Source organism: Melanostigma gelatinosum, assembly GCF_949748355.1.
Source record: "Melanostigma gelatinosum genome assembly, chromosome: 4".
Lineage (NCBI taxonomy): Eukaryota > Metazoa > Chordata > Actinopteri > Perciformes > Zoarcidae > Melanostigma > Melanostigma gelatinosum.
Genome location: NC_136637.1, coordinates 25118577 through 25131235, shown reverse-complemented (window position 1 = coordinate 25131235; position 12659 = coordinate 25118577). Strand labels below are relative to the sequence as shown.

The following is a 12659-nucleotide window of genomic DNA, read 5'->3' as shown; positions in this document are numbered from 1 at the left end:
TGCTACAAATCAATAAAAGTGAACTGACGTGGAAGCAGAGCATATAACATTTACATTCGTTTCATTTTGGATTCATATAGACACAGGCGTCACGAACTGACACGTAGGTTAGAAAATGTATGTCGTATTTTTGACAGACTCCTTCTAATTCTTAAAAATGACATCCTTGATATCCACGGCTATGGTTGACATTGTTTTGGCTGGTTGGCTTGAAGCTGGTACGTGTATACCTTTTAGGTATCACAGATTATGTTCAGCAAACAAGTGATAATCTCAAACCTGGAGATATTGATGTCAAATAGTTGCTCAGAGAATAAAGTACTTTGAAATGTTGAGGAGAAACGGTCAAATTCCCTGAAGTGTGAAAATAACAAATACCTCAATTGTGACATCATTTGAGCAAAACAAGTTATTTACTCCGTCGCTGCGTTGACGTGCAGATGGTGATAAAGTGAGGCATTGGTGGGGTTACTGCCACATGACGAGTGGCAGCGATGGCTGACTCAACCTTTCCCTCCCTGCATACAGGTCAGAGGAACAGGCGAAGCTCTGTGTGATCTCGCAGCTCCAATCCAGGTCTGTGACGGCCCGAGCGGCGACTCGGCCTGATGGGACTGATCGTTTAATGCTCTGTGGCGTGTCACTGCCAGCGTGGAGAGAGTGAGAATGCCCCACTGACAGCAAATTAACGCGCAAGACTGTCGAGACGTGGAAATAGGCATTGAAGCTTGAAACAGCAGTGCAGTTCTTAATGCTGGTGTAGAAGTGAGGGAGGGTGTGAGCGCACACCACACATACACTGAGCGGACATTCGTTGCTGCAAACATTTTTATTTAGCATATCCTCTAATCCCTGAGTGGATTTGGTAGAAACTAAATGCAGCTTGTACCCAACACATGCAAACATTTATCGACCATCATTTCATGCAGATATGCCTTCTGCAACACAGCGACCACCCAGACTATTTTAACCGGTGGCCCAAGAGAGGTTAATATTCATCTACTCTGGGGAAATATTGGGAGGTGAGACAGAGCAGAGGCTTAGTTTCTGACCGTGTCCAGGTGAGTACGCTGATGCTTGGCGCGGTCGCTGGAGTTGCTGAAAGCTTTCTGGCAGCCGGGGTGCTGGCACAGGTACGGCTTCTCTCCCGTGTGGCTCCTCAGGTGGATCTTCAGGTTCTCCAGACGTGAAAACGCTTTGTTGCAGCCCTCGAACTGTGGGAAACGGGAAGACGGCACACAGCTGTCACAGGAATGCGTGATACATGCACAAAGACAGCCACAGACAAGCAGGTAAGCACAGGACCCCACAAGGAAATAAACAAACACCCACAAGCAGGCGCACACACACACACACACAGATGGAGAAGCACACCCACACACTCAGAAAAAAAGAAATCAATCAGTGTAAAGCGGGCATATTCTGGTCAAATGTGGGCTCTGTATATATGTGCACTTCTGTGAATCAGAAAGAAGCTGTCCCACTCTTTCCCAAAGTCCCTTGATCACTCGCACAGCTGGAGGAGTTCACTCTACACCACATATTCATCACCAGCTGTGGAAAAGTGAGAGATGCTTAAGAACATGGGTGGTATAATTGCGAGCATTTTTTTTCCATGGCTCTTGAATTACGTAGCCAAATCCAGGGACCTCCGTTAAAAAACCACATCCACTTGAGAGACGGCGGCATTGCGTGACAGCGCACCTGCCTCGAGGCCGCCGCTGCGTCTGAATTGCAGGGGAAACTGTGTGCCGCACGGGCTGTAATGCATAGCACGAGATAAGTGTTCTGTTGTGTATAGTGCATTAGACTGACAAGTGACAGCGGCTGTAAACAAGCTCATATCCGACCCAGCTTGCCCCATTCGATCCAAACCACTCAGCCAATGAGCACCACAGATTTGTTAACATGTGAATGATTCATGAGGCTTCTCGCATATCCACTGCTGCTCTTAAGCAGAAAACACGGCCGATTGGTTGATGAGGCGGTCCGTGTCAAGACCCCCTACAGTGGCTGCTGTGCAAGGAGTCACGAATTGCATGAGTGTATAGTCGTATGGGAAGCATAGCTCAATGTTACTTATATCTACCCAGGGTTCAACTCATTGAGGTATTCAGCAGCACCTGGACATCAATATACCGAGGCTGTCACAGAGCACAATAGGAGCAGGTGAAGAGCTCATGTTAGCCTTCTTCTTCTTTACAGCCACTTGCCTGTCACCCTATAAGGACTTCAGATGAGGGGCACAGGACAGGTGGTGTGGAAGATGGAAAACTGTGTGTAAACTGGTTAAGCGATTGAAACCAACTGTTAGCTAATTTTTGCCTAAATGTTCCAGGAACCATGGAGCCAGAGGAACTAAAAGTCCCTTTTGTGCATTCCTGTTTGCGTCTCCACCGCATCTGAGTAACTGTAAAGATGAGACGAATTAGATCGATGACGAATCTAAAAAGAACCAACGGCTTTACTCATTCCATGTCAAGAACCTAAATATGAGGTTTAATACGAGAGAAAGGAGAAACAAGGAGCCAGGAAGGCATTCAGTCTGATAAAAAAGAGGGGCGCAATTACTCAGACTTTAAACTCATAAGTTTCCGCTTAAATATCAGAAAACAACTTCTAAAATAACAGCTTCCCCACTCTTAGATCGTACCTAAAACCAATTTCTTGCAAAGAGCTAAGCTACCCTCAGTGCAAATGCAACTTAATTGACAAACGGTTGCGGAGGCACCGCGGCCTCTGCTGTCCATTGTAGCCTGACCTTTAGTGAAGCCTGCTGACAACAGGTCGGGTTACGGCTAAGGAGAGAGTGACACCATTCTTCTAATAGGCCTTCAGCTTCATGGAGGCTCAATACTCATCCCTGGTCTCCTTCATTCACTCACACAGCACAGGCAAGGCCTTCTATTCACCGAGGCTCCATTTAATATCGGCGAAACCTAAGCCAGTCATGGTAGAGCCGTGTTGGGTGACCAGGCTGATCTGTGGGTGCATGTGCTTGTGTGGATCGGTAAGAGGGTCTTAATCTGCCCGATTATGGCTCCACGTCTTCTGAAGTTTGAAAAACCATTTGAAACAAGTTAAACTGCAGCTTGTGAAGTTGTTTTTACTGAAAAACAGGTTCAATGAACAGCCCTATGTACACGATGAGATCTAATCAGCTATGCGCCTGTGTACCGTATGGTGTGGCTGAAGCTGGGAAGATGAATGCAGAACTACGATATAACTGACTTCTTGACCAGGCAGCAACGCAAAAAGGTCACAATGAGGCTCAGGGCAGGACTAAGAATGTAGTGTGAATAAAACACTCCACCCTGGATTCATCAGCACACTAACATTCGGTCCCGGCTTCATCATACAATCGTGGAAAATGTCTTTAAGTCGCACAGTGTCGTATCGGCGGAAATACATTATTCTAAAGTCTTGCCAATCAAATGCTTCGGATTGGAAAGGAGAGACGCAGCGAGGGTGGGAACGTTTAATATAAATCTCAGTGCAGAGGAACATCCACACTGCCGTACCCGTCATGACAGACGCGGTCCAATGCCGACTGCTGAAATGCGGCGCCGGGCACTTGAGTTTGGAAAACAAACACGGCTATTATTGACGTGCCAAATGTGTGTATTTATGTATAAGGGAATAATCACTCTTTCATTGCTTTCTTTTCCCTAACACAAATGTGAGGCTAAATTATAGTTACGGGTCCGTGGAGGAAACCGTGTTAATCATGCCGAGCGTATTATTACTCTGGAAGCTGGAGTAGCAGGGAGAGTGCCGACTATGAGGTTTTCCTGCCTGCTGGGAAACCAATAGGCACTGCCACCCCATAGACGTGGACATTACCCAGAGCCCTGCGTGAAAAAATGTTATGCTACAGTAAAATGCTTTAGCGGGGCCAATCTGATGGTTAAATGACTTCTTTCAGTGAGTTCATGGACTGTCAAAAAAACCTACTCAGGTTTGGATATTTGAAAGCGAGCCGTTAAATCCAGTATTGCTCCTGTTATTGAAGGAAAGTGTTTAAACAGTATTGATGTGGGCAGTTTAAACATTATTTTGCTAAGAGGTGACCTCATGGCAATTATACAACCCAATGGGTTTGATTCCAACTAAAAAATATAACGTTAATAAAAACCTAAAAATATAATGTGTGTTAAAAAGGCATAAATGTCAGTCGGTTCCCTATATCGCCCATGAGGAGCTACTTAAAACATAATCTGTTTAGAAAGAAATAAACACACAGGTTAAAGTGGAATGAACATGGAGTTGTGGAGGCTGAGGCACAGGACACAGGATTGATTTTACCATCGATATTATCTATGAAAACAGTTTAGACAGCGCTAATCACATTAATTGCTTTCAACATGTTTAGTTTTCCTCTCTGAAACCTCCGTCTCAGGTAAACCGTCAGATCGCCACACGAGTGGGGCGGCACTGGCAGCGTGGAGGGATTTGAGCCCTGTTTGACACCGTCTCACTCTTGGAGTAGGGGGGGTTCAGTGGCTCGGTAAACATTCGGGATGACAGCGGGGTCTCGACATGGCTGAAGGGGGCGAGAGCGGGTTGAAAAGGCGGACAGGCAGCTGATCGCAACAGACAGATTATGGGCCCAGCATGCAGGCTATAGTGGAGTTGCGACGGGCCTGAGGCCTTTATGGGAAATGACTCCTGACTGGCGGCAAAAAAAAGGCCAAACTGTTTTGGGGCTAAAAGGCAGCAGTGTGCGGCTCTCCCCTCACATGCGGCGGCTCATTAGCAACCTGCAGGAGCTGTGGACGATGGAAACAAACCAGCCGTTATGGAGGGGTGTCGGGAGGAAATATGGCTGCTGACATGCAGGGCATGCGATCTGATTAAAAGCGCTAATGAATGGCAGATGAAGGGAAATGCAGAGAGAGAGGAGCGAAAAAAGGTAAGGTCGAGGTTCTTCACTTTGGAAAAAGAAAAGAATCCTACTACGATCCTCGTAGCCAAGGTCTTCATCTACAGGAGGCATTCCCCCCTCAAGAATAAGCACCAGGATTTTCTCATCCGACAGTCAAGCTTCTCTGTCGGTTGCTATAGATGCTGCAACACTAAATATCTCTCTGGCTCCGGGCAGTAATTGTATATCAGGCCACTGACTAACGATGGAGCAATGGAATTCAACTGTTTGGCTGCTTCATAGCATGACATTCACTGTTACTCACATTCAGAGGAAGAAAAAGTTTCCCAGTGCCTAAAAGCCTCCACCAATTATCCGCTGTGATTAGTTTTACCTATTATATCCAGGCTCCTTTACAGCCAAGCCTGACAGACATGATGAAGGGCAAAGTCTCTTAGTGGCAAAAAAGAAAACACAGCCAAATCAAACATGTTAGAAAGTGCCAATACTCAAAAACAGCCGTATAACTTTATAAGTATGAAAAAAAGGGGTTTTGGGGGAATGAGTTGGTTTATCACAAGGTGTCTTTCTCCGCCCTGACCAACGAGGAAAACCACCGACACTTCAGGATCTGTTCGGAGGGGAGGCCGCGGAGCAGAGTGCCCCGGCTGCGGATGGGAGGAACATGTGCATTTAATCTGCCTGCTTGCAAATGCCCTGTGGCAACCACAGCAAAGAGCAGAAACACGTAAATGGATGAAATTATATCCATATGATTCAACGAGACAGCTAAGGAGAGGCGAGTTTCTCATGCGCTTCGTCAGGATACAAAATTAAACACAGCCCGCGCTAAAACATTCGCATTACATAGTTTACACATATCGTTTCCACTGCGGAGCGAGACCCTTTTAGCAGCCAGCCTCATCTGTTGCAAATAGGGCTTTAATTTGAATCAAAGATAGCGGTGGACTTTTTTTTCTTCCTTTCTTTGTTCAGGGCAGCAGAGATATGAATTCACACACAATTGCTTTGTTTCACCATGAATCATCTTTTCTTCCCCGCCTCCTGCACTTTGCCTCATGTTTTTGCGAAGCCTTGATTTATGAATGGTGAGATATGAGTACACACAGCCAATAGAGCGAGTGTTGTCCAGATGTGCACGAACGAGCCAGCCGAGCAAGAGCCCATAAATTGGTGGGAGGAAGTAGTCATGTAAATGACTGACGGAATTGTTCTTAACAGCCATTGTGCACTCATGCCTGCATAGTTTGGGGGCCAGATTAAAAACGATGTGGATGGCACAACAGGAAGCATTGGCATGATGACTAAATGAGGCTGCTCACATAATAAGCCTGTCCAGCTGTTCTGTTCCTCTCACAGAGTGTTTGCTGGAGATTGAGGAGGAAGTGCAGTGATGGATCTGAACCCCTGTTCCTGCGGTGGAGGCCTGGCAGAGTGTGAGCCCCGGCTGCACAACAACATGGCGAGGCTTCATGGAAGCACTTAACCTGCTGCGATTCAGAGGCCTTCATTCAAATGTCTACCAGCTCCGCAGTCCTGCATCAGATTAGAGAGCTAAGATGTGATTTCCTTTTCAACCGGGCGGCCTGGGGTTTACCGGTTCACCAGGTTGAGGGGGGAAAAGGAAAACAGGGTCACGTTCTCAAAAGAGATGAAGCAGACTGACAAGGAGAAGGATACGTCTCCTGTGCTGTCGTGCAGCGTTCGTAGAACCAAACAGACTTCCAGCTTGAGTCCTCTGTTGCCTCAACATATTCAATTTTCCTTCTGAGGCTGTCAAGAAAACCATCTTCACACTTTACTTTCATCTGAATGAACTTTACTTTCCTTTGACTCAACTTCTCTGGATCAGCAGATTGCACAATGAGTGCTTTTCAGCCTTTTTTCAGACACGGAATCTGACACGTTACTGGCGTCATCTGTTTGACAACCATTTCAATATTTCCCAAAAGCTTCACATTGTGAGTAGTTGTAATGAACGATGATTTATGTAATGACTTGGCTGATGATTAATATGGTTGTGCAAGTTGTGCTCTTTAGCCCTGCACTGTGAAGGGAAACAAATCAATGAAATGATTTTCTCGTGACTTTATTTCCTTGAGCAGAAAAAAACGGCAGTTAAATGACACATTTAATGTTTCTTTCTTTGAATCTAACCATCGTGCTGCTGCAGTCTTTTTGTAAATGTGACAATTTTCAATTGAGACTTGAGTGGTGTTGGAGGTGTTGTGGATATGTTTCTGGGTCTGACACAGTACGATTGCAGTCATGAGAACACTTCTCTTTCCAAAGCCTAAATTTCCATCATGTTCAAGGTGTTAGGTGCACATCTGAAAGGGGCATTTATATTCCTCTGCAGTTACTTGAGGGTTGACAGATGGGAAGATTTATTGCACAGAGCGGGTTGAATATTGGCTATCTAGCACTGGGTAAGAGGGGGATTCGTGGTGTTCACTTTAGAGAGGAGACACGTGATCCTTTGACCTCCCATTAGGTAGAAAGGCTTCTAGAAGAACAATCCCACTTTGTCTCGTGACGGTGTATATTCTCACAAACCAATCCGAACCATTTATAACGGCTAATTAGAGTGCAATACAAAGCTTCCAGTGCCACAGCCATTAGAACCTATCAAGGCATTAATTATAAACCCATTCACGAAATCCGAACCCGCCATGAAAAAGACAGACTGGGGGTTACGCAATGAAAATCCTAAACATGATCTGTGTTCCGAGCCGGCGCCCGGACTGATGTTACTGGCAGTCAATGCAGGATCCTGTTTGACGGGCCCATGAGCCACGGCGTCCTCTGACACCCGGGCTTCAATCTGTCCAGCACCTTTCACTCACACCTGCCTCTATTCTCACACTCGCTTGCTTTCTCCCTCTGTCTCTCTCAGCTCTCTTTTAACCCTTCTGCCAATAAGCTCCTCTTGCTGCAGCCCTACAATGGGGTGTTATATCGCTCAACGTGCTGCGTGACTCCATTTCATATCCGTGCCATTGAGGGACGATAGACGCCGATTCAGCAGCAGCCAGTAATGACAATAATGTCATGTTTAATTGATCCAATTAATCTGTCTTTTGTCAGACAAATACAGTACAGTCCAACACGATGATTAGGCTGTGATCTGAAGTGATATTTTTATTGGATCGTCACTATCATCCATCATCTGACTTTGCCTCTCAGTCTGTCTGGCATTGTAACTATTCATTTGACTTTTTCCTCCTAAAAGTAAAAATATGCTTGAAGCTGCTTTGTGCATCATTTGCATACTATCCGCTCTAAATCACAAGAAAGGAAAGAGCTCTTTATTGAAACCTGCCTTGTCTACTTATATACTGTTTTGTCCTTCATTTTTCCAGAGTGAAAATTGTCCAAAAAAGTGCAACATATCTCGTGATTGCATTTCATTTTGGTCTATTGAGGCTGCTGGCAATGGAGAAATTGGCATCTTTGGACATTGCCACAGGTCTGGAAAGATGCCTCTGCTCTGACAACGGGTCATGCTTCAAATTAAAAAGAAAAGAATCCAGAAAACCAAAGTGTATTTTTGCCAGTGGATGATATCTAATGGTGTGAAAGTGTTTTCGGCTGTTCTTTTTTCGAAATGTGTATTCTTGCTGTGATCAAATAACATTTCATGCAAATGTAGAACAATTTAATACTACATTAAATGCAAACAGGGATACTTTTCTCTGTTGCATTGACATTTTTGTGATTTCAGATGATATGGTGGATGCATTTTTCCCAATCTTTCCTACTGGCATGAAATTCTTGTGCGACAGTTGAAGGCACAAGTCCTGTAACTTAGAGACTTGTTAGGTAAAGAAATGAAAGCCCTTCTCCCTTTTTTTTTTGGCAAACCATTCGTTGTCCACACAAGGCAAGAGTTGACACAGCTGTCTAAAGACCTACTGTAGCATACACTGGGCGACTCTATAACTCTGACGTGACAACAAATAAACACTGCAGAAGCCCAGTGAGCTGCCAAGCCAAATACCTTGATGCCAGAAGCACTATAGTGTTCAGACAGAAAACATGCCAGCGAAATTAAACAATAGGTCAACATGGCATTGTGATCAACACCAGCATAAGAACTCAAGCAGGGTGTAGGGGGGAAGAGAGTGCATTTATGCAACCCTCTGGAGGGAGACCAGACCACAAAGCCTTCTGGGTGAAAAAAAAAAAAAAAGCAGCTGCGAAAGAAATGTGGTGCAACGGTGCCCCGAGATTAGATCTGTTCTCTCCTCAGCACGCCACGTTGTGTTCTTTTCTGCTCTCTCTGGGTTTCAGGGTCCATTTTCCAGTTTGTGTGGCTATATGGCTGGTTGCAATAAATCAGAACGTGCTGGATATTCAATGTGTCAAGTCATGCCGCAGGCGTTCTCACATGGCGAGCACATCACCATTCATTGACATTTCAATAAATCAATTCACCACATTTCAGTGTATGGTTCTCTATTCATATTCAATTATTCAGTCCACACTAACACGCTTGTGCCCACTGTCCTATAGGAAAACGCATGTATTTGAGTGCAACACCCCTCCCCATTCCTGTGCAATTACGACAGACTCGAGCAACCCGACCAACGGCAAAAATCCTGAGGTCCTACTATTCACTGATATTCTACGGCAGGGGAGTCAAACTCATTTCCACTCTGGGCCACATCAGCATCACGGTCGCCCTCAAAGGGCCGGTTGTAACTGTAAGACTGTGTAACTGACTTCTCCCGAACATATTGTTCAATAACTCCCTCTGCATTTGATTATTGTTTATTCAAGTGTACAAATATTGCAGTTATATAAATGAAAAATGATATTTAAACACATTTCTGTTATTATAAAATGGATTAAATCATTTTAATTGAGGGTTAAGAAACCCACATTACTCTATCAAAGATCAAACTATTAAAGAAAATAACAAAGACAAATATCAAACAGAAGTTATTACATTAACGTTGTTCAAAGCTGTTTGTGTCACCTCTCTGCATCACTAATGTTCCTCCCTGTCGTCGTCCTGTGCATGGCAGCTACATCCAAGAGCTGCTCACTGAGAGTCAGGTCTGATGAACATGGATAGATGATGTATCCGTGTTGTCTGTGCTTTCATCAACAGTTCATTACAAACACGAGTACCTGCTCGTCTCTTAGCTGCTGTGTTGTTAGATTGCTGCTAGTTCATGAACTCGGTCTGCGATGGTGTTTCTTCACAAACTGACATTTGTAAAAGTCTGTATCTGGTCGGAGCACTGCTCACATACCTTCAGCATGCACTGGGCTGTAGCTGTGTGAATATATTCTGCTGTGATTGCAGTCTGCCTTTTAATTCTTGGACAGTTTGATGTTTTTCTTGGAGGCTAAATTTAGCTCCGTGTTTGGTGTCAAAATGCCGACGTGAATTGTATCCTTCATCACCGACACGCCTCATAACACAGAAGACAGACCCGTTTCTCTCCTTGAAGCACAAACATGTACTCGCTTTCCCATCTTTCATTACATTTTCTTCCCTCTGCATCAATTTTTCTCTTCGTGGACATTTTGGGATTATTTGTGGATCTTTTTCAATCGTTGGAAAACCTCTTTTCGGGCTGTTGCCTCTCCTGTCCACCTGTTGTGATCGTTTTAATGTCGGTACACAGACAACATGCTATCTCATAATTTCGACCATGGGGATACTTTTATTTTCAAGTCTAACTTTTAATTATTTTTCCAAAAAAAAAAGAAAAATAATAATTTCTTTATTTTTAATTTTTTTTGCTGGTGGATTCGCGGGCCACATACAATGACGTGGCGGGCCGGATTCGGCCCGCGGGCCTTGAGTTTGACACGTGTTCTAAGGTAAACCTTTTCATGGGATATTTCCTTCAAATTTCTCATCGGACATGTTTATGTTCACCGTAATGTGAGTCCCAGCCTGGTACTCGTACACAATTTGCCAGTTAAGAGCGCAGCACATTACAATGTAGCATTTTCCTCCAGATACAATATGCATTTCCCGGCTGTACTTTAAACCATGCATGCTTCCTTTCAGAATAAAATTGGCATACTGGCGATACCCGTGTATTGTTTGTTTTGCCCCTGACAGGGATGCAGTGCGATCTAAATGACAGCTGCTACGTGACACAGTATGAAAGGTCGACGTTATGAGAAACTGGAAGAACAGAGGAACAAAACAAAAGGATACGCTCCGACTTAAAGGCTTCTTACTTCTACTGTAATTCTGCCCGAATAACTGAACCAATCTGGTTCCAAACCCCGCATAAACCTTTTTACATCGACGTTAAACCAATTCCAAAGCTGAGCAGACTGAATGTGAAACAGATGTTTTTAGAAGTGAACAGAAAGCGAGAGGGCTTCTTTCTGGAGCCAGTTGGAGATCATTGGGGTGTAAACCTCCATGGGGGAGAGGTAAATCCCAACTTAAATATCAGTCTTTGTAGTGCCAGCTCTTCTGGGTCACACAATCATAAAATAGGGTTGTAAGGAATCAGATCATTCTGGGTTTCGTGTCCTTATATGTCCCACTGTAAAAGATTTACGGTCCTGTTTTTCTGTTTTTTTTCTCTCATTATCAATCATTTTAGTCGACGTGGTTTTGGTGAAGACTCACTGTTTTCATATATGCGCCATTTAATGCCACAATCCAACCCTCAATATTCTTCTTGGATCTTTACATGTGGATCTCTCTTCACTCTGTCACTCTCTGGTGGGCATTTGAAGACACACTGAAAGGCTCCACAGTGTAAACAATCACAGCTCTCAGCTTGGAAAGTTTGGTCAACTTATAACAAACACTTGAGGTGTGAGTGTGGGGGTGTGTGTGTGTGTGTGTGTGTGCTAATGCATCAAAAAATGCTCTCAAGTCCACATTCAGTGCATACCAAATCACTTGTCATGCATAACGCCTTGTGATGAATTCTGGCCAAAAATGTCGTTTTTTTGGGATGACATCAGTGGAGCTGAATTGCCTGTCTGGCTCCGTCTCTTCCAGCCTTCACTTCTTTTCTCAAACATTCAAATTAAACCCGGCACAGTAACCACAGAACACCGCAGTGCATAATTTAAACTTGACACCCTAAACGTAAACACGTCTTTCGCTACATCATTCATCCATACTTCTCTTGCTGTTTATTTTGCACGGTAGCAACTCATATACATTAGCTGCAGGTCTAGCCTTGTCTGCTGTGGTGCGGTGTGGGTCTGGCTGCGTGGAGGGATACTGCCGTCTTGGGTTGTGGCGCAGCCCTGAGGCAGAAATGGTCCCGTTGTGTATAAATGCTCTTCTTGTTTGGTAGGCGATGCGAAGGCGGCCGGGGGCAGATGCCGCTCTTGACTCGGTTCTATGCGGTGCCCTCTGCCACACTGACAAGTCAGCAAAAATCAAAAACAAACATCTGGATGCTTTAAAGAGATTTACCTCTGTTCAACACACACACACACACACACACACTAACCAGTTCGGTGGGTATGTTTACAGAGTGGCTGCTGTGGCACAAAACAAGGCCAGTGTGTAAATGTGAGGAGTGGGAGAGGATGAGAGGAGAAAGTAGCCGTTATGTCTTTGCCCCGTAAAATGACACAAATATACTTTGGCTATAATTATCTGTTTGACTGAAGCAAAAAAAAAAAAAACAGTTAAGAACACAATGCACATGATCCGTGACGGTATACAGCAACAAAGCACTACTCTTGGAGGACAAACAGGGACAACTTCAATGGTTCTATCGACGGCATTTAGAGCATTAATATAGCAGCAAGTAAGTATTTGCAATGT

The 12659-nt window shown here is 44.5% G+C and overlaps 1 protein-coding gene across 1 annotated transcript in view; it reads right to left on the bottom strand.

Moving 5' to 3' along the window:
* glis1b (GLIS family zinc finger 1b) overlaps positions 1-12659 on the bottom strand; it is a 63872-nt gene that overhangs the window by 16447 nt on the left and 34766 nt on the right. Inside the window, exon 5 of the mRNA XM_079267139.1 lies at positions 1053-1214. Within this exon, the coding sequence (XP_079123265.1) occupies positions 1053-1214 (162 nt within the window). The remainder of the gene's footprint in view (positions 1-1052; positions 1215-12659) is intronic.